The sequence below is a fragment of the Montipora foliosa genome, chromosome 11 (assembly GCF_036669935.1).
Source record: "Montipora foliosa isolate CH-2021 chromosome 11, ASM3666993v2, whole genome shotgun sequence".
NCBI lineage: Eukaryota > Metazoa > Cnidaria > Anthozoa > Scleractinia > Acroporidae > Montipora > Montipora foliosa.
The window spans coordinates 44,721,353-44,738,852 of record NC_090879.1 but is presented as its reverse complement, the minus strand read 5'-3'; the positions used below and the strand labels follow the sequence as shown (position 1 = coordinate 44,738,852).

Below are 17,500 nucleotides of genomic sequence, written 5' to 3'. Positions count from 1 at the left end.
AGAGACTCTATTTCCCTTTTTCTGAGATGTTGTTAACGGAGTTCATCTTTGACTCGATCAGGTACCTTATTCTTAGCACATTGCTTTCTTATGTCGAGGTATTTACTATTTGTCGTCGTGGATGGCTTTGCTGTTGTCATTGTTTTGTAATATAAAAGTAGGTAACAGATGATTTGTAAATAGACGAAATTGTAAAACATTTACATACGATATTTATTATTAAAAGAAGACGATTGTTTTGTCAAATGTTTATTCATTTGGTGAGTTCCGGAAGCAGCCATGTATAGTCCATCACAACTTCAAGCAGTTGGTTTATCACACTCTATTCTTGTTTTGGCTCGTCCTGCAATCTTCCCCGCGCCCAACGTCACAGGAACAGCTTATTAAGAAACGGTCCAGATAAGAACGATTGCAACAACGGCAACGAACATGTTGGAATTCAAATGGTATGCAAAAAGGCGATAACTTTTCTATTGTCTGTACTTACTTCTGATTGGCTTAAACAGCAAAAGTTAACAAAACTTCATAAAAGCAGTATTATATTCATCCTTACTTTCCAACCATCTTCCATCTTTCATCTGGTCTCAGTTTAAATGAATTCCACAGAAATCGTATGTGGGGAACACGTAAAATTGTAAACGTTTCTTGGCTTTTGTTTTCAACTCTTGTGATTGGTCAAAATTATTTTACACAAAAAAAATACCCTTTCAAAGTGGGCTGTAAATGAAGTTTTATTGCGTTAACCGCTTTCCTGTAGGTTTATGCATTCTCTGTGTAAAAATGATAACATTCCTATGTGGGGAAAGCCCCGTTGCCGCATAACAAAGGAAATTGCTATCCACCTTACACGGATCATTACTTTAAAAGTCTTCGGAGGCTTTGATTAAAAAAAAGAATGCGCACAAAGTGCTTTTTTTACAGGACTGGACTGCACTATAAATACGGCAACTAATTAATGTAATCTGAGCTTTATCATGTGACTCGTCATAACAGCTTCCCAAGACGGAACTATGGCTTTCTTTCGTTCAGTGATTTCCGTATGCTTGTTCAGCTTAAGCTTCGCCTTTGGGAAATCATTGCATTTGGGTGACTCTCCCCCAAAATGGCCCATCGCGTACTCAGTTTCAGGTGTTATTCGTCTGCCTTACGCTGAAATTGTCGAACCATTTCAAGCCTGGTTCGACGGTCAAAATGGACGAAGCAGGATCGACTACTACGCAGGTATAAATTAAGTCTTGCTGAATTATGTCGTTCACATTGGCAAGCATTTTAAGCTTTCATTAAATCTAACTTGGAATTGAAAATATTTCGCAAACGTGGTTTCCAATACTGTTTGTGTTCGAGTATGATAAATGGTTCATCTCGCTGTGAAACAACGAAACCAAACCTGAAGAGTCGTCGGAAAGACCCTTCGAAAGTGAAGACGAATGAAGTACCTAATTTTACTACCCTTTTTTTTTTTATTCGCTTCAGAGATACATTTGTTAATTTGTGTCGTCAATATGCCAGCAAAAAAAAAAAAAGAAAATATGGTACAAAGGAGCACTCTCGTCTAGAGTTGTCACGCAACGCTCCTCTCCACGAATGCGGAGCAGCATTGCGTGACGACTCTAGTAACGGCTGCGGAGGAGACTTATTCTCATCCGGTCCCCTAGAGCAATGATACAATAATTGTTGATATGAATGACAATCAAGACAGGGTTCAGATTGTTAAATTGACATGGAATAAATAGTAGACTGTGGACCTGAACTACAATATGGACTGAGCATAAAGTATTGATTTTACATGGCATACAGCAAAACTACAAGAGCACTGCTCTTTTCATTATAAACTTATTCTTTTTTTCAACTTACTCGATTGTAACTTAGAGCCTCTTCATAATACGAAAACCACCGAGCTGTGGAATGGGCCCGAATTATTGAGCGACTGCCCCGCCCGCTTCAGTTAAACATTTTGATGGAATTCTTTCCAGCGGATGAAACCACATTGTTTTGAAAACGCTCCACTTTTGGCACCAGCTTCAAATCTACACGGTTTCTGCAACAGTCTTGATCGGTGTCGTGTAAACAGAAAGTGTAACGGCATCGAAATCTGTGTGGTTACAAATGAAACTGCTTTCATGTAAACGCTGCCTTAGGCCCATTGCACAAATCCGTGGTTTTCATAGCACGAGCCCAGTTGACTGGGCTGCCACAGTTTCCGAGATCTTGCCGCAACTTGGTTCGGTTGCTGAGATCTCAGTTAGTAGGCTGGAAATTTTGCCATGTGAACACTTCACAGGTGAACACTTCAGCCAGGTTACCGGTAGGCTGTTCCAGGTTCCCAGATAGTCGGGAAAGAGAATAAAATGAATGGGGGCTTGGGTCGGGGTGAGCCTGAGCCTCTTTAAATTGAATCTTCATTCTGGTATACCAGCTCCTGGTATATGCTCTGATTGGTGAATTGTGACAGTTTATGTCAATACTTACTTGAAGAGCCTCTCAAGGTTGAGCCCAAACCAAGGTGATAAGGGTGATTGAGAGTGACCTAAAAAGTACAGCCACCATAGGTGGCCAGCAAAGCCTTTAATATCAGGGAAGTCTGGAACTAAGTATGTTGCCATGGTAAGAAAACTGGTATGCTCATATTGTGGACCACATCTACCAGTATCTCATCACAAAGAATCAAGCATGTGTGATACAAAGTGGCTGAGATATCTTTTTTCATCATATTTGATCAAACTTTTGTTGAGTTTTTGACATCATCTCTTGGCTAATTTGCATATTTTAAAAACTTGAATATCTCTGGAACAAAAAGAGATATTTGAAAATGATAAACAGCGTTCTTCTCTTACAGACCACATGATTGGTCTTAAAATGGCTTAGATGGAAAGATGTGAATTTTGTCATAGTAGCACTTTAAAGAAAAATTGTGAAACTAAACTGTTTTAAGTAGGCTATGGGAAAGAAAATAATTCTTTTGTTTAAAAACCAAACAATTATTGCGAGGCCTCCAGACAAAAATTTACAAAACTTTCAGAAGTGTCCATTCCATTGCATTTTGAAATTTGCGCTGTGTAAACTTAATGGTAATGGATCAAGGGCTCCCAATTTCAGTGCTATATCTGTTTTTGAGTACCTTTAATGAACTGCTTGAGCTGTAGCAGCAGATATGGAAAGTGTTGTTTAAGTCTTGTGTCCTTGATGTGGACTAGTTAAGACTGAAGATTGTACTAAAGATAGAATGGTGGACAGACTGTGCCAGGGAAAGGTTTAATTCTTCAGAAGCGATAGAAAGCATAGGTTAAAGCAAATTAATGTAAAATTACAGTTTTGGAACCACTTGCATAGGAATGTATATGCTCTGACACCATGAGGGAAAAATAATTATTATCTTTTCACTTTTTTATGTGACATGCTCTGTACTCTGTAGCATTTTACCCACAACCCATTATTTGGAATCTGTTATCCACAACCTTATACCTGTGATCATTAGCTACATGTACTCCTGAAATTTACCACACAACTTAACCAATAATATAATAATAATAATAATAATAATAGTAATTATTATTATTATTATTATTATTATTATTATTATTATTATTATTATTATTATTATTTTTAAGGCTACTGGTTTCTCTTCTTTTTTTCTTTCCTCATAGGTAAAATTTATAGGGCTTGCTCACCACCTCAAAGTTAACAAAGTGAAAAAAGCAATATTTGCTTGTGTGGTATAGGCTACAGCTGTGCTAAAGACAATTTTGCTCGGAGAAAGTATTATTATTGTTAATTTTATCTCGATTATAATGCAGTTGTGATTCCTGTTGGCCCTGTTCTTTTCACAAACATAGTTTAATGAGGACAGTTTTCAGTGAGTGGTTAACCCATTGACTCCCAGGGTTTCCCCATTCACAAATTCTGGCATTAGACAGAGTAAAACACCAAGTCTGGCTGGTTAAAAAGATGCCTCAAAAATGCACTTTACCAACCACTATTAATTTTTATGTCAAAACATACGTGTATTTCAGTGTACCAGTATTCTAGATCTTAGTACATACCGTAATAAAAGAATATGGATAAATTTACAATGTATAGGAATAGACAAGGCTATTCAGAGGGTGGATCAAATGCCCTATGGTACAAGTTATCAATTATGTCCTGTGACCACGGAGACAGAGACAGATGTTCAGACCTGTTTTGCATTGAATGGGACTGGTGATTCTCCTGTTGCTGCACAAACAGTCTTGCCTGACTTGTCAAAATTTCAGGTACGTTTTCATGTTGTTTTTTAAGATTGTAAGTGGATTAAATCAAGAGTGGATACTGAACACGAAATAAACAGCTTCACACAATGTTTATTTCGAACGAATTTCTGCAAATCAGAGACCCAGAATTGATCCCACCCTACCCCCCACCTCCCCCACCAAAAAAAAACTAGAGAATAATTTATCAAACAAATAGTAAAATACATCATTCCTTTAGTTTTCATGTTGTCTGCAATGGAGGATGAGTCAATTTAGTTGAATAGTAATATTACCCTAGGGTCTTTTTTTTTTGAACACCCAGACCGGTGTGTGGAAAAGGAAGACCAAAAGTAAAGACACTGTGATGATTCACCTCAAATGATTCACCAGTTATTGTACACATCAGAAGTCATATGACATGCTATTTACTAGCTGAGTATTTCCTGGGTCTTCCTTCAGTCTTTATTAATTTTACCTCACATCACTATTACCGGTATTACCCGCATCATTTGGAAACATTAATTTTATATTCAGATTTCTGTTTTTCATTGTTACTAATAACTATAGCACAAGTTATGTCAAAGGCCACCTTAAAATGCTTTGTGATTAGCAGATATTTATCTAGTAATGTATAATTTGTATTGTCTTGTTGATGTTCCATCAACGGCATGACTATTTCAGCGTGAGGGGTGAAGGGAGTGAAAACCGAAACAACCCAAAACTTTACAAAAATGCTAATCTTGGGCCTAAACATTATCTAGAGCATATTGTTTAGGTCTAAGGTTGCTATTGTACCCTTGACCCCCTACCACCACCCCCTTCACCCTTCACCCCTCACCCCTGGAATATTCATGCCGTTCCATCAACTGTCATGTGCAGTGACTTCGGTAGTTGAATGGAAAACAAAAAAAGAAAAATGTGTACTGAAATTTAAACTCTCAATGAATGTGTGAAAGTTTAAAATGAAAGATATTTGTCAGAAAAATTAATTGCAATATTTATACAGTGGGGTCTGCTGACATAAAAATGGCTGCTACTATGACAAAATTGAACAGATCTTGGCTCTATGTAATTTGAAATCAGATGCAATTTAATTGGAGTAGGGTCCAGTGTCAACCTCAAGATATCTAGATTGGCTAATGGTAGTAATCATTTTGTGGTCTTCTGCAAGTGTTTTCCCATTCTAACCAAAATTAGTGCTGTTGACGTTTTCTTTTGCAGTTTGCGGGTTATAAGGAGTATGCTAGAGGACAAAACTGCTCAGTGTGGGTTAATGTTGTTATGGAGGGTTACAAGAAAAACACTTACACTATGTACACATCCGTGACCAATCCCGTGCAGCCCGTTCATTATAAAATGATGGGCTATGACACTCTGCTCAGTTCACACTATGATGAATATGACCTGGAGTATGAGGACTATTCGGGTCAAATGCCACCCTCTGGTGTCTTTGACATTATGGAAGGTTTGTTAATTTGAGTAAACTTGTTTTATTCTGAATGCTCATCATTTTTTGTGAAGAATTTGAGTGTTCTGATTTCCCAACTTGTTGTTGAGCTGGACCGTATTCCGGAATAGAAATACATGGAATGGAAGTTAGAAATCTTCATTTTTGCAGAGATTCACATAAATATTGTCAAACATCTGCTAAAATGCTATTTTAAGCATAGCTTTATTATCCTTGTTTCTGCAAAAGGCCACACACTTCCCTTTAACGATGTCTTTTAATGTAACACATGGTGTTTTAAATCATCACTCCACATATTCTTATTCCGGAATAGAGTCAATCGAACGCACCCTAAAGGTGGTGTTTTGGAGCCCTTTTATGTGTTGTGTAATTACGGTAATGTTAATTGATGAAGCTCAAGGTGGGTAACCAGTTTCAGCGCTTCTGAAAAACCACAAAGTTAAGATGGCTCTGAATCTGCTACACTGGATTTTTTTAAATTGCAGAAAGTTCTATCCTGGCCCGCTGATCACTTTCAAGCAATTAAAAATGAGGTTTACTAAGTTCATTTTTGAGATACAGTGTATGAGCAACTAAAGACAAAACAAAGGGCATTTTTACAGGACAGCTTTCACATTGCCACAATGTTTTATTATGTCACAATAATGATGCAACTTGTTCAGCAATAATAGTTGGTGTTTCATATGGCAACATAACATTGCTAATGTATGATACAGTGTTGTAGTGCCAATCTTTGTAAGAACGTTTCTTGAAAGGGTTCAAACTAGTTTAAGCCACCTTAAAGCAATTATGCACTTAGTAAATTAAAAGGGAGTGGTCTCCAATCCATGTTATTTCTTGTCAAAAGTTTTCATTATACTCGTTCTGTGAGTTCAGTACAGACGAAATTCCAGGTTTTAGGATTTTAAGAAAGCAAAACTTCTAAGAATTCCAGGTTGTGACTAATTTTCACAAAGTACCGAGTGCCAAAAATGGCCGTCAACAAATTATTCTTTTGTCTTTGTTTTAATTAGGCTGACTAGCCTCGTTAACACATGTAAAATTGAAAAAATTTTGGCTGTGAAAAGAGGCTAGTCAGACTACTTTTCACAAATACAAAAGAATAATTTATTAGCACCCATTTTTGCATTCGGTCTATTCCTGTTTAGCTTCTATCATTTTAACCCATTCACTCCTTAGGCACTCCAGGGCACCCCTAATTGATGTGTAAGATCATTGGGTGTTAGACAGAGTAAAATATGTCAAGTCTCACTCCCAGGAGGCAACGAGTTAATGGAATCTGATTTTTATACTGTTGTTATCCAGGTATGAAGTGTACAGGGTTTCCTGGCCCTGGTGCTATGTCAAGCCTCCGGGCCAATCCCATGCAAGAGTTTATTGAACCCAATGGTCAGGAAAAAGTCCATGATGTGTTTGAGCATTTCCTGTCGAAGTTTCCACAAAAATATGCCAACACCGTGAACAAGGATGAATATAACCGACGTAGAGATATCTTCAGACAGAACTTAAGGTACAGTATCTAGACTAATTATTAATATAGCATTTGGCTTCAGCTGCACATTTATTTAAAGCCCTGATTATTTAAGATGACATAACTCCTTGAACCATTCTTTAGGATAAAACTTTTGAATGTTGTCCTTTATGGAGAACCTTTTCAGACACTTAAGTCAGAGAAAGACTGCCTCTCTACTTTATTACTCAAGTGCATCTTTTAGTGTCCAGTCTTTATTTCAGGTTTATCAACTCCCACAATCGAAAGCATGTTAGTTTTCAAGTTGGTATCAATCACTTGACTGACCAGTCACCCAAGGAGGTTGCAGTATTGAGAGGCCGTGCTTATACACCTGGCTACAATGGAGGGTTGCCATTCTTTTCAGACTTGACAATTAAAGATATCCCAGACACTATGGACTGGCGACTGAAGGGTAACTTTCATTGTAACTTCTTAAAGGGGAGAGGGGTAGTGGTTGCAAGCCAAATAGAAAAAATGCCTTAGACAGAAAACTGAGTCTGTATTACCAGTACACAAGATTAAGGCAAGTAGGTAAAACGATTACCTGAGACTCAGTTTGACTTAGATGCAGATATCAGAGTAGTGGTCCAAGTTGACTCGTAAAATGGATTTTCCTTGTTGGAAAGGAGTTGGTTTATATACATTGTACATGGGCTTTTCTGTCTTAATGGGCAGAGTTTATGCATTTGTCTATGTACAAATAAAGTAAAGCCCTCATCTAACAGTTAAAACGTAATCATTTAGGTGCAGTTACTCCAGTGAAAGACCAGGGAATATGTGGATCGTGTTGGAGTTTTGGAACCACAGGAACCATTGAAGGTGCTTTGTTTCTTAAGGTGGGTATGGTTTTGAGTGGTTTCTGTATTGCTAAAAATAATACTTATTTTTCACAACTGGAAAACTGTTCTACTTAATTACAATGTACACAAATATTTTCCGCTTAAATGCATTTTTATGCTTGATTTCCAGGCATCGGTTGTTCAGAAGATGGATAATGCTATCCACTGGATAAATCACTCAAGTGGATAGACCCTAGCAAAACCAATTGAGTTATCCAGTGGATAGTGATTTATCCATTGAAGAACACTTTTCACCCTTCCAACAACTGGGGCCAGCTGTTTGGCATGCCCGTGTTCACAGATGAAAACTAGACTCACAAAATGTCTTGCTTCCAAGTCTAGTTTTACTTTTGGTTTAAATTATATGTGATTGCCTGTATTCATACATGATTATTTCACCACAAATCCTGAGAGACATGCTGAATCAATTCCTGATCAAAAGACTTCACACAGGGTGATAATGAATTGAAAGCAATGATCAATCAGAGTTTAGGAGTTGCATTGTTTTTTGTTTCTTTTTTTAGACAAACAAGTCTGTTCTTCTCTCCCAACAAAACTTAATCGATTGCTCTTGGGGTTTTGGAAATAATGGATGTGGTGGTGGTGAGGAGTTTCGGTCTTATGAGTGGATTATGAAGCATGGTGGGATAGCTACATCAGATAGCTATGGACAGTATCTTGCTGTGGTAAGAAATGAGCCTTTGACCATGAAATGTTGCGATAAGGTGAATGAAGTAAAGGTATTAAGTGAATAAGAGCAATTGTAGATCCATGACAAGGTGGTAGCCGGTCAAGTTACTAGTGTTTTTTTTTTCTTTTTTTCTCTTTATATCATAAAGGTGGCTGGAACCAGTTTCACTACTTTTATTAATGGAAGGGTTGTCACTACTACACTGTATCACGTAACAGTAATGTTATGGTACCATACGTTAAACAAATTATTGCTTAACAAGATGGGGCCACTATTGTGACGTAGTTGGTTGCCATGGCAACATGAAAGCTCTCCTAAAACACCCTGTATTTCGTCTTTAGTTGCTTATATTTCAAAAGTGAACTCGGTGACCCCCATTTTTTATTGTGAAAAATTAATAGTAATTAGTGATCAGAGATAGAACTAACGGCAAAGTTAAAAAATTCATTGGAACCAATTCAGAGCAACCTTTAATTTTTTCGAAAACACGCAGTGAATACTAAATGAAGTTTGAGTCTCATCAATACATCAGAACTGATTTTTTTGGTTTGATTTGATGGACAGAAGAATGAAAGCATAGAATATACTTGTTTTGGTTTCACTTAAAAACGAAAAAGCGATCCCAAAAGAAACGGTTGTCCTCACTTTTTTTTCTGTGAACTGGGCACTGAGAGTAAACATCCCAGACTTTTTATCATAGAGATCATACCCTACTGCATCACTGAAATACAACCCTAAGGAAACTAAAGATTTCCGAACATGCCGTTATTTTAAGAAACAGACAACCTTGGAGCTTGAACAATGTTTTTGCGAAATGAAGTTTCCCGAAAATTAATGATTCTGAAACAGAAAAAAATGGAATAGGCGGCGCCCTAATCATCCTTGTTTGGTAAGATTGTCTGAGTTGATAGGCTCCAAAGTCTGCATCTCACGCTTTTGTATTCCTTCATATAGAATGGATATTGCCATTTTGACTTCAAGGTTGGCGCAAAGATTTCAAGTTATGTGAACGTGACATCTGGTGACCTCAATGCACTAAAGATCGCCATATTTCAAAACGGCCCAGTGTCGGTGGGCATTGATGCTTCCCACAGATCCTTTTCTTTCTATTCGTTTGGAGTGTACTACGAACCACTGTGTGGTATGTAGTTAGTAGTAATTTTTCAAGTTCACGCCCCCTGCTCCCCCCAATCGCCAAAAGCCCATCGTGTGTTTAACTGAAATTGAATAGTTTTGATTGTCACACGACGGTATGGGCATCATCTATTGTAAAATCATCCACTTTGGACAAAGTTTTTTGACTAGTGCTTTTTACCTAAACTACCATTGATTAAACAAGGGTTGAGATGTGAAACAATAAGCACTTAATGACTGACCTCAAGGGAAACAGTGAGTTCTGTTTCTCCTCGGGGAACATGAGGGTCGAAGGAAAACATAACGCACTCTTTCCCGGGGGCCAGTCATTAAGTGTTTTGTTATAACTCCCGACTCAAAATAGAACAATACACGGATTTTTACACGGAATTTGCTGCTGTTCAAAGGTGCACGACCTGATCACGTGCGAGTCGAAAGTTCAAGTCGTTGTTTCCCTTGGGAGTTATTGAGTTTTGACACGTGACACGTTCTCCTCCAATCGGAAAACGTATATGAAAGTTTTGATATTGTATGTTTTTTTTTACGATCTCATTGCCAGATGACCTTGTATTGCACCAGCCTTAAGCACTTTGGGGTTTCTTGGAACCCTCTCGTGTGGTTATGCTTGGTGAGAGTTGTATTGAATAGCCAATTTCCGAGTTGCTGCATGCCTCAGTTTCAAGCGAGTCCTGCGCCCAGTTGTTCAAAAGCCGATTAACGGTAATCCCAGATTAAAAAATAACCAAGGAGTTTATTTCTCTACTCCCAAATGCTGTTCAATGCTGATATTCGGCAAAACTTTATATTAGAAGAAGCCAATCTTGAAAAACAAAAATCAGCAAAAGAAACTTTCACCAAAAAGTTGAAAACATGAAACAAAAATTTACGCTAATCCTGGATTAAGTTAATCGGCTTTCGAACAACCGGGCCTTGGTGCACAACCATTCAAATGGAAATGAGTTGCGTATTCTTATGCAAATCAAACTCATTTACCTTACAATAGTTGAGCACCAAGACTCACTTCGAAACCGAGACAAACAGCAACTCGGAAATGGCCCATTACAAGACTAGCGTACACAGTAAGCAGTCAAGGCTCACGTCACATCTTCCTTTCTAGGAAGCAAACCGGAAGACTTAGATCACGCAGTCCTTGCAGTCGGTTACGGGACAATGAATGGCCAGGCCTACTGGCTTATCAAGAATTCCTGGTCTACTCATTGGGGCAACATTGGTTATGTACTCATGTCACAAAAGGATAATAACTGCGGGGTGGCCACTGATGCTACATATGTCAACATAGCGGATGGACATGATCATACCACGACGTGAGAAGCTCCAGCCAGTTTGCAAATCATATTGTATCTAGCGTCCCACGCAGATCTACTTGGGGCTTCGTCACGTGTCGTCCCCCCCTTCCTTCCTTACGAACGTCTGCTGAAACTAAAAACCACTCCCGTTCGTGAGAAGCCGTCTTCCAGTTTTGGGTAAACTCGTGTTTTGTATGGCATTCTTTTGCAGCATGTGATTGGCTATGCAGACCACAATTAGTCAATGCTGATTGGTTTCTTTTTATAGTGGGTAAACAGCCGTTAAACAGAAGTGGTTTTTTTGTTTCAGCAGACGTTGTTGGGGGAGGAATGCGTGACGAAGCCCTAACAGCGTCTGCTAGGGTGGCTATACTGTATTCCTTTTTATGATTAATAAAGTATAAAGTGACGTTTGCTAGGAAACGACTGTTGTTGGTGGACGTTTCTTTAATCAAAGCAAAGTATTAAAAGAGCCCGCACAACTCCCATTTGCTCAAGGTAGGAGAATACCGTTCGATTTCAATTTATAATATTTCGCCTTTCCATCATATCTGCTGATCGTCAATTCAAGCATAGCAATTAAATAACGGCTTCCTTATTAATTTCGCCTACAACAGGCAATGTGTTGGTTTGTTCAAGCTGTGGCTTAACATTACCCTCCACTTAGCTGACGGCGTCAGTTCGGTTTAGAAGTGTCAGACCGCGTCTTGAAATAAGCATGTAACGGTTTGCCACTGTGTTTTCTAGATAGTCCAAGTCTCCTTGGTCTGTTACATGAGATGTTTGACAAAGGTCTCACAGGGTATGGACCATCGTTGTTGTGATCAGCTTTAGTGCCATCCTCACCGCAGACCTGATTGCTTTCGGTCACTGAAAAATATATGTAACGTCACAGTCAACAGTGAGCAACTGAAACTGGTCTAACGGTAATTAGCGATTATTGGATGGTGCTTGGTACAAATTAAAATGAGTACTCCCCTGAACGGTTAAGGTGAGGGTTGGAGTAAGCAGGCAAATACGTCATTCTTTTAAGATATCTTTTTTAAACCCAGTATTTTGTGTATTTGAAATCTTCTGAACAAGATTTGCAGTCTCTCAATTGCTTTACCTGACCTCTTTATGCAATGCCTAAATCTTTTAAACAGAAGATTACTGGGCTCAATACTTGGAAACCCCCGTTAGTTTTGGTCAATCCTGTAAAGGGTGTTCATTCTCGAAATCAAACAGAACCAAACTAGTAGAGATGAAGAGTTGCCGAAAGCAACTTCTAGAAATGAGTAAAATGACTGTTGAAAACTGCTGTCCTAGGTGGACTTGTTCAAACAGCTTGCCATACATAAATTCACGTTCTCCTTCACGTCATACCTGAGCGCTTTGAAGAGTTTCCTTTTTCTGTGTGAAGCAATGCAGCGTGCTGACCGCCGTAGATAAGTTTATCTTTCCGTGGGAACGCGTGCAAAGCCCGAACATTACCCTTTTGGCTTTGAGGCTGGTCAACACGGCCAATGCTAGTCTGTGTAAATAAAGAACGCAAATTAGAGGTATCGCGGTTTTCTTGCTGGTATCATGTCGAGAATGTATAGCAATTCTGTGAAAAGATACGCCTAAGCTAAGCCTTACTGGAAAACCGACATCAGAACATTCAGTCGTGTTATTTTTGAGAGTTTTCTTTTGTGATGCTGATCTTGTTGACGAACATACCCGAGACTTTTTCATAGCACCTTCCACAAACATCATAGCAAACTGCAACAGCTCTGGGCCATCCAAATCAAGCAAGTCTTCTTCAATCTGGGCTCGAAAATTGCTTCTGCTATCGCAAGAACTAGGATTACTTCTGTTGTCCACACTGCACCCTATAGAGAACAATTAAATTGTCGGTAACAGTGCTCGCAAATTATTGATGAAGACTGAAGAGCAAATAACAGTAGAATAACAAATAAAGTAGAGCAGTGGTGAGGAATTAGACGGGTACTTTAAACTTGAAGGACAAGTCGCGACACGAATTGACCAAGAAAAAAATGAGCCAAAATGTACACGACATGAGTTTGACGCAGGAAAATGCCAGGAGTTCGTTTTGCTTCTCTATTGGCTGGATGTTGGATTTAAGGGTATTCACGATTGATTATGGTGAAACGTCATGACAATCCTGACAACCTATGTACTATTTTAACTCGCGTGATCACTGGTCAACATGAAGATAGAAGTGATTTCCTGGCCTCGGTTGTTCAAAAGATGGATAACGCTATCCACCGGATAAATCACTGTCCAGCGGATAAACACGAGAAAAAGCAATTAAGTTATCCAGTGGATAGCGCTATCCGCTTGATTAATCACCATCCAGTGGATACGTTATAGTGAAACCAATTGGGCTATCCATTGGATAGTGATTTATTGGGTGGATACCGTTATCCACCTTTGAACAATTGGGCCCTGGTGGATACCTTTGGGTAAAAAACATGGCTACCGTTTCAAGTTTTTAGGAAAATCAGCGTCTCGTGAAAACGTTCTATTTGTTTTGACAATAAAGCAAGATGTGCACTCCTGGCCTTGATTGGCTGGGAATTTGTTGCGAGACTTTTTTGTTTAAGGTGATTCCCTTATTCTGCACCGCGCATCTCATACTGCGCATGACATTGCAACTCGGAGATGGCGGCGTTTCACCCCGACCATCTGAAGAGAGGCAATAAAGACTGTTTTTACTGTTCAAGAGCTTTTAAGAGCAATCATGATAACTCTTCTCGGTTAAGAAGGTGTTGTTTTGGAACTCGCCCCAATCCTTTCGCGGAAAATGATCATTTTGAAGCCGAAATTAGCCATTTGCCATGCATCATCATAGTGTTGCGAAGAAACGAGCACGGTGAACCCCCATTTTTAATGGTTTTATCTACTCGTAATAGGTCCACGGATAACATGTTTTAAGGAGAAAAAAAAGTTCGATAGTAGACGTTGTAGTATTTCCATATAAATGACGTAAAACTGCATTTGGAGTCAGACACTGGAGCCAAACAAGGTGATAGCTGTAGCGGTCCAATTTGCTTACATTTCTTTGCAAGATTGAGCAATTTGAAATCGCTTTACTTAAAGATTATAGTCCGGACAAACAAATAAGTTCAAGTTTTCAGTAATACCAGAGCCAATATGACTCTTGGTAATACTCAATAGCTTTCGCTACATGACAACAATTTTTCCGGTTGATCTAGCTTCAAACGTTTCTCGCGTAATTCGGTAAAAAAAAAACACTTAGAATAAAGGGAATACAGCGCGAAAACAAGGACGGTGACCCCATCTTTTTATTGCATTTTTTAAAACATTCTGTGTATGAATATCAATTGTGCCAAGTTTGAAAAAAATCTGGATTGTACGTCATTTTCATGCAAGGGAATTACGTTAAGTTTGACTTCGATAAATTTCTGCTTTGTTTTTTTCCGGCACGGTTTTGATAGAGTATGTTTAACTTACCAAACGACTTGGAACCATTTTTGTTCTCCAGATGAGCATTTCTTGGACTCGGGTCTATCCTGTTCTCTTTCTCATCGTCGATGTTGTCAAGTGGATCATTGGATGCGGACTCCTTGACTTCCAAAGGAGTGCTCTTTCCTTGACCAGAAATGTCTGACGCACTATCGATGTTATCTTGTTTCGGCTCAAATATTTCGCTTTGTTTACCAACTAGTGTATCGTCGTTCTCTTTAGGTACTTGAAGATCATTATGATCTGAGTCCGCTGCTGCATTAAACGGTGTATTTTTCTCATTGGTATCCAATGAGTTTTGTCTTACGCTGTGAAGGGTTTGTTCATCAAACAAACAATTTTCGAACTCATTTTTAGAGCACTCGAAGGGTCTAACTTGCGTGAAGCACTCAACAAAAGAAGCCATCTGGCTAGGACTCGCTGGCTCACTTACAAGATGCTCCAGGTTTTGAAGTTCATTGATGTCCCTAATGACCGAACTGTGGTCAGGAAAGCTCTGAAGCTTTTCTTTTTGGTACCCTGAAGAAGATTCTTTTGTAAGTGATGCTCTTGTTTTCCGGGAAGGACTGCGGTCGAAGTCATTGAAGCTCTGATGGACATGCAAAGAGAAAAGAGTTCTGTCAAGCCAGTATCGTGAAAGGAAGGATGCTATAAGACAGGGAAGAGAATCTATCTATAAACAGAGCATTTCGATAAGCCTAAAAAAAACAAAATTCAACATAATAGCTTTCTACTCGTCCTTCTTGCAGTTTTACTGTTTGGCTTTGCCTAACTATGGCTTTGCCAAACCGTAGGGTTTGATAAGGCGTTGTACTTACGTCCACCTCACCAATAAGATCGCTTTCACCTGTGCAGCGCACAGATGAGCGCAACCCTCTTTCTCCATATCTTGGCACTGGTAGTAGAGGAAAGTCGATGGCAAAATGATCGGCCACCTGTATCTGTGGAGAATCTGAGACTTGCTTATCATCATAATCAGATTGCAATGACAGAGCAGAATCTCCTTTAGTGTCTCCTGAACTAGCAGTATTTCTGTCAGGCTCCTGAGCTAAGTCAATCGCATTTTTCTCGCCAAATCGCGAGCAGATGTTGTCGGAACAGGACATTTGCACTGTGTCATTTGAAGTTTTTGCCCTCAAGACATTACTGTCAACTTTCGCTCTCTCCAAGGAAACGTTACTGGTAATACTTTCTAAATTCCAAGGCCATTGCGCACGTTCAAGAGTTTCTTTTTCAGAAGCCAACTTCTTATCAGGTTCGCATACGTCCTTCATAATCGGTACCTCTTGATCAGCGCGAGCGTGAATGCAAAGCTCATCAATGGAGTTTCCTTCCTTAGCGTCTGGGTCTATTTTGAGGAACTTTTCGGCGCTTGAATTATTCATTACATGTGAAGGATTGCATCTCTTCGAAGCTAACTTGCGGCTACGTTTGTCATGAGTTACGTTGTGAAGTCGCCTTAGTTTGTCTACTTGCTCCTGAGGCAACAAGCGAGCTTGCTCCACCAAAGTCAAAAATGTCAAAGTTGAGACTGCGGGAAAAAATATTTTGGGAAAAATCATTAAGGTCCATCAAGTGTATTTTCAAACCTTTAAACTAAATGACAGGAAATAATTTGTGCTATTGGGTTACTTAAACTAAGGACGCAGAGGTAATAACATCCACGTACCCTTGTTCTCCCTTGCGAATGACCTGACTCCGATGGCTGGCCACACAGTTGGAGCTGCAAAACATGATCATTACGGGTGAGTAATTTGCACCTCAAATATCCATAGCAGAAACCAAACACTGGATTCTGTCTTTCTTTGGTAATTTTTTTCTCATCTTGTTATTGCGTCGACGAAGGAGACGCTTCCTAATTAAGTGGTTGGGTGTTCTGTGTGTTCGTGGTTGGCATGTGCATGTTCCAAGCGCAAGAAATCGAGAAAAGAGGTTGTCGGTAGTTTCCAAATCTGCGCGTCACAATAGCAAACGTCACAATAGCATCCAGCATGCCGATTAATCATTCGGAAAAATCGGACGCGTTTCCGATTGACACGAAACCTGGTCAGTAACGAGATATGGCGATTAGCCAATCACTGGCTAGTTTTTATCGAAATCGGTTGAAATAACTTTATTCTCTGATTTGCCGAAGATAGCCTTCGAGCGAGACCGAAATGGCGTCCATGCAGGAGGGTCAAAAACAGGGAATTTTGGTCGGAATCGCGGAAAAAAAATTACATATAGAGCCTCTTTAGACCGAAGCGAGAACATGTGGATAGTTTTTATGGAGCAACTTCAGAATACCCGGCCACGATTGCCTGACATTGAACGCTTGCTCCTGCAGTTCCGAAGTCGATGAAAGTTTGAGCTGGTAATCTATGGCTCCCGCAGTCCCGCACTCCCACAGTGGGAAAAGGATGAATATGAAATGGGGATAAAACTACTGCTCCCGCACTCCCGCACTCCCGCAGTGGAAAAAGGATGAATATGCAATGGGAATAAAACTACTGCTCCCGCACTCCCGCAGTGGAAAAAGGATGAATATGAAATGGGGATAAAACTACTGCTCCCGCAGTCCCGCACTCCCGCAGTGGAAAAAGGATGAATATGAAGTGGGGATAAAACTGCTGCTCCCACAGTCCCGCACTCCCGCAGTGGAAAAAGCAAGTATATGAATGAGGGTAAAACTACTGCTCCCGCACTCCCGCAGTTCCGCAGTGGAAAAAGGATGAATATGAAATGGGGATAAAACTACTGCTCCCGCAGTCCCGCACTCCCGCAGTGGAAAAAGCAAGTATATGACATGGGGGTAAAACCACTGCTCCCGCAGTCCCGCACTCCCGCAGTGGAAAAAGGATGTAAAGTCAGT

General features: G+C 39.6%; 2 protein-coding genes across 2 annotated transcripts in view; both read left to right on the top strand.

The window, feature by feature from the left end:
* The window catches only part of LOC137977556 (coiled-coil domain-containing protein 178-like), a 43,928-nt gene extending 43,688 nt beyond the window's left edge, over nucleotides 1–240 (top strand). Inside the window, exon 22 of the mRNA XM_068824806.1 lies at nucleotides 1–240. This exon is cut by the window's left edge and continues 588 nt beyond it. The gene's annotated coding sequence lies outside the window, so the exon portion shown is untranslated.
* A 724-nt stretch (nucleotides 241–964) lies between these two features.
* Nucleotides 965–11,601, top strand: LOC137976024 (digestive cysteine proteinase 1-like). The gene is made up of 9 exons (XM_068823273.1): nucleotides 965–1,221; nucleotides 4,078–4,250; nucleotides 5,448–5,691; nucleotides 7,000–7,204; nucleotides 7,429–7,619; nucleotides 7,952–8,043; nucleotides 8,571–8,732; nucleotides 9,692–9,878; nucleotides 10,989–11,601. The coding sequence occupies exons 1-9, from the start codon at nucleotides 1,011–1,013 to the stop codon at nucleotides 11,198–11,200; spliced, it is 1,677 nt and encodes a 558-aa protein (XP_068679374.1). The 5' UTR covers nucleotides 965–1,010; the 3' UTR covers nucleotides 11,201–11,601.
* Nucleotides 11,602–17,500: the final 5,899 nt, after the last annotated feature.

Bases quoted from the DNA above. Each gene is read 5' to 3' on its own strand.
- LOC137976024 (XM_068823273.1), top strand. From the start codon at position 1,011: ATGGCTTTCTTTCGTTCAGTGATTTCCGTATGCTTGTTCAGCTTAAGC. The intron at 5,692-6,999 runs GTTTGTTAATTT...GTTGTTATCCAG, and splicing joins TGTCTTTGACATTATGGAAG to GTATGAAGTGTACAGGGTTT. The intron at 9,879-10,988 runs GTATGTAGTTAG...CTTCCTTTCTAG, and splicing joins GTACTACGAACCACTGTGTG to GAAGCAAACCGGAAGACTTA.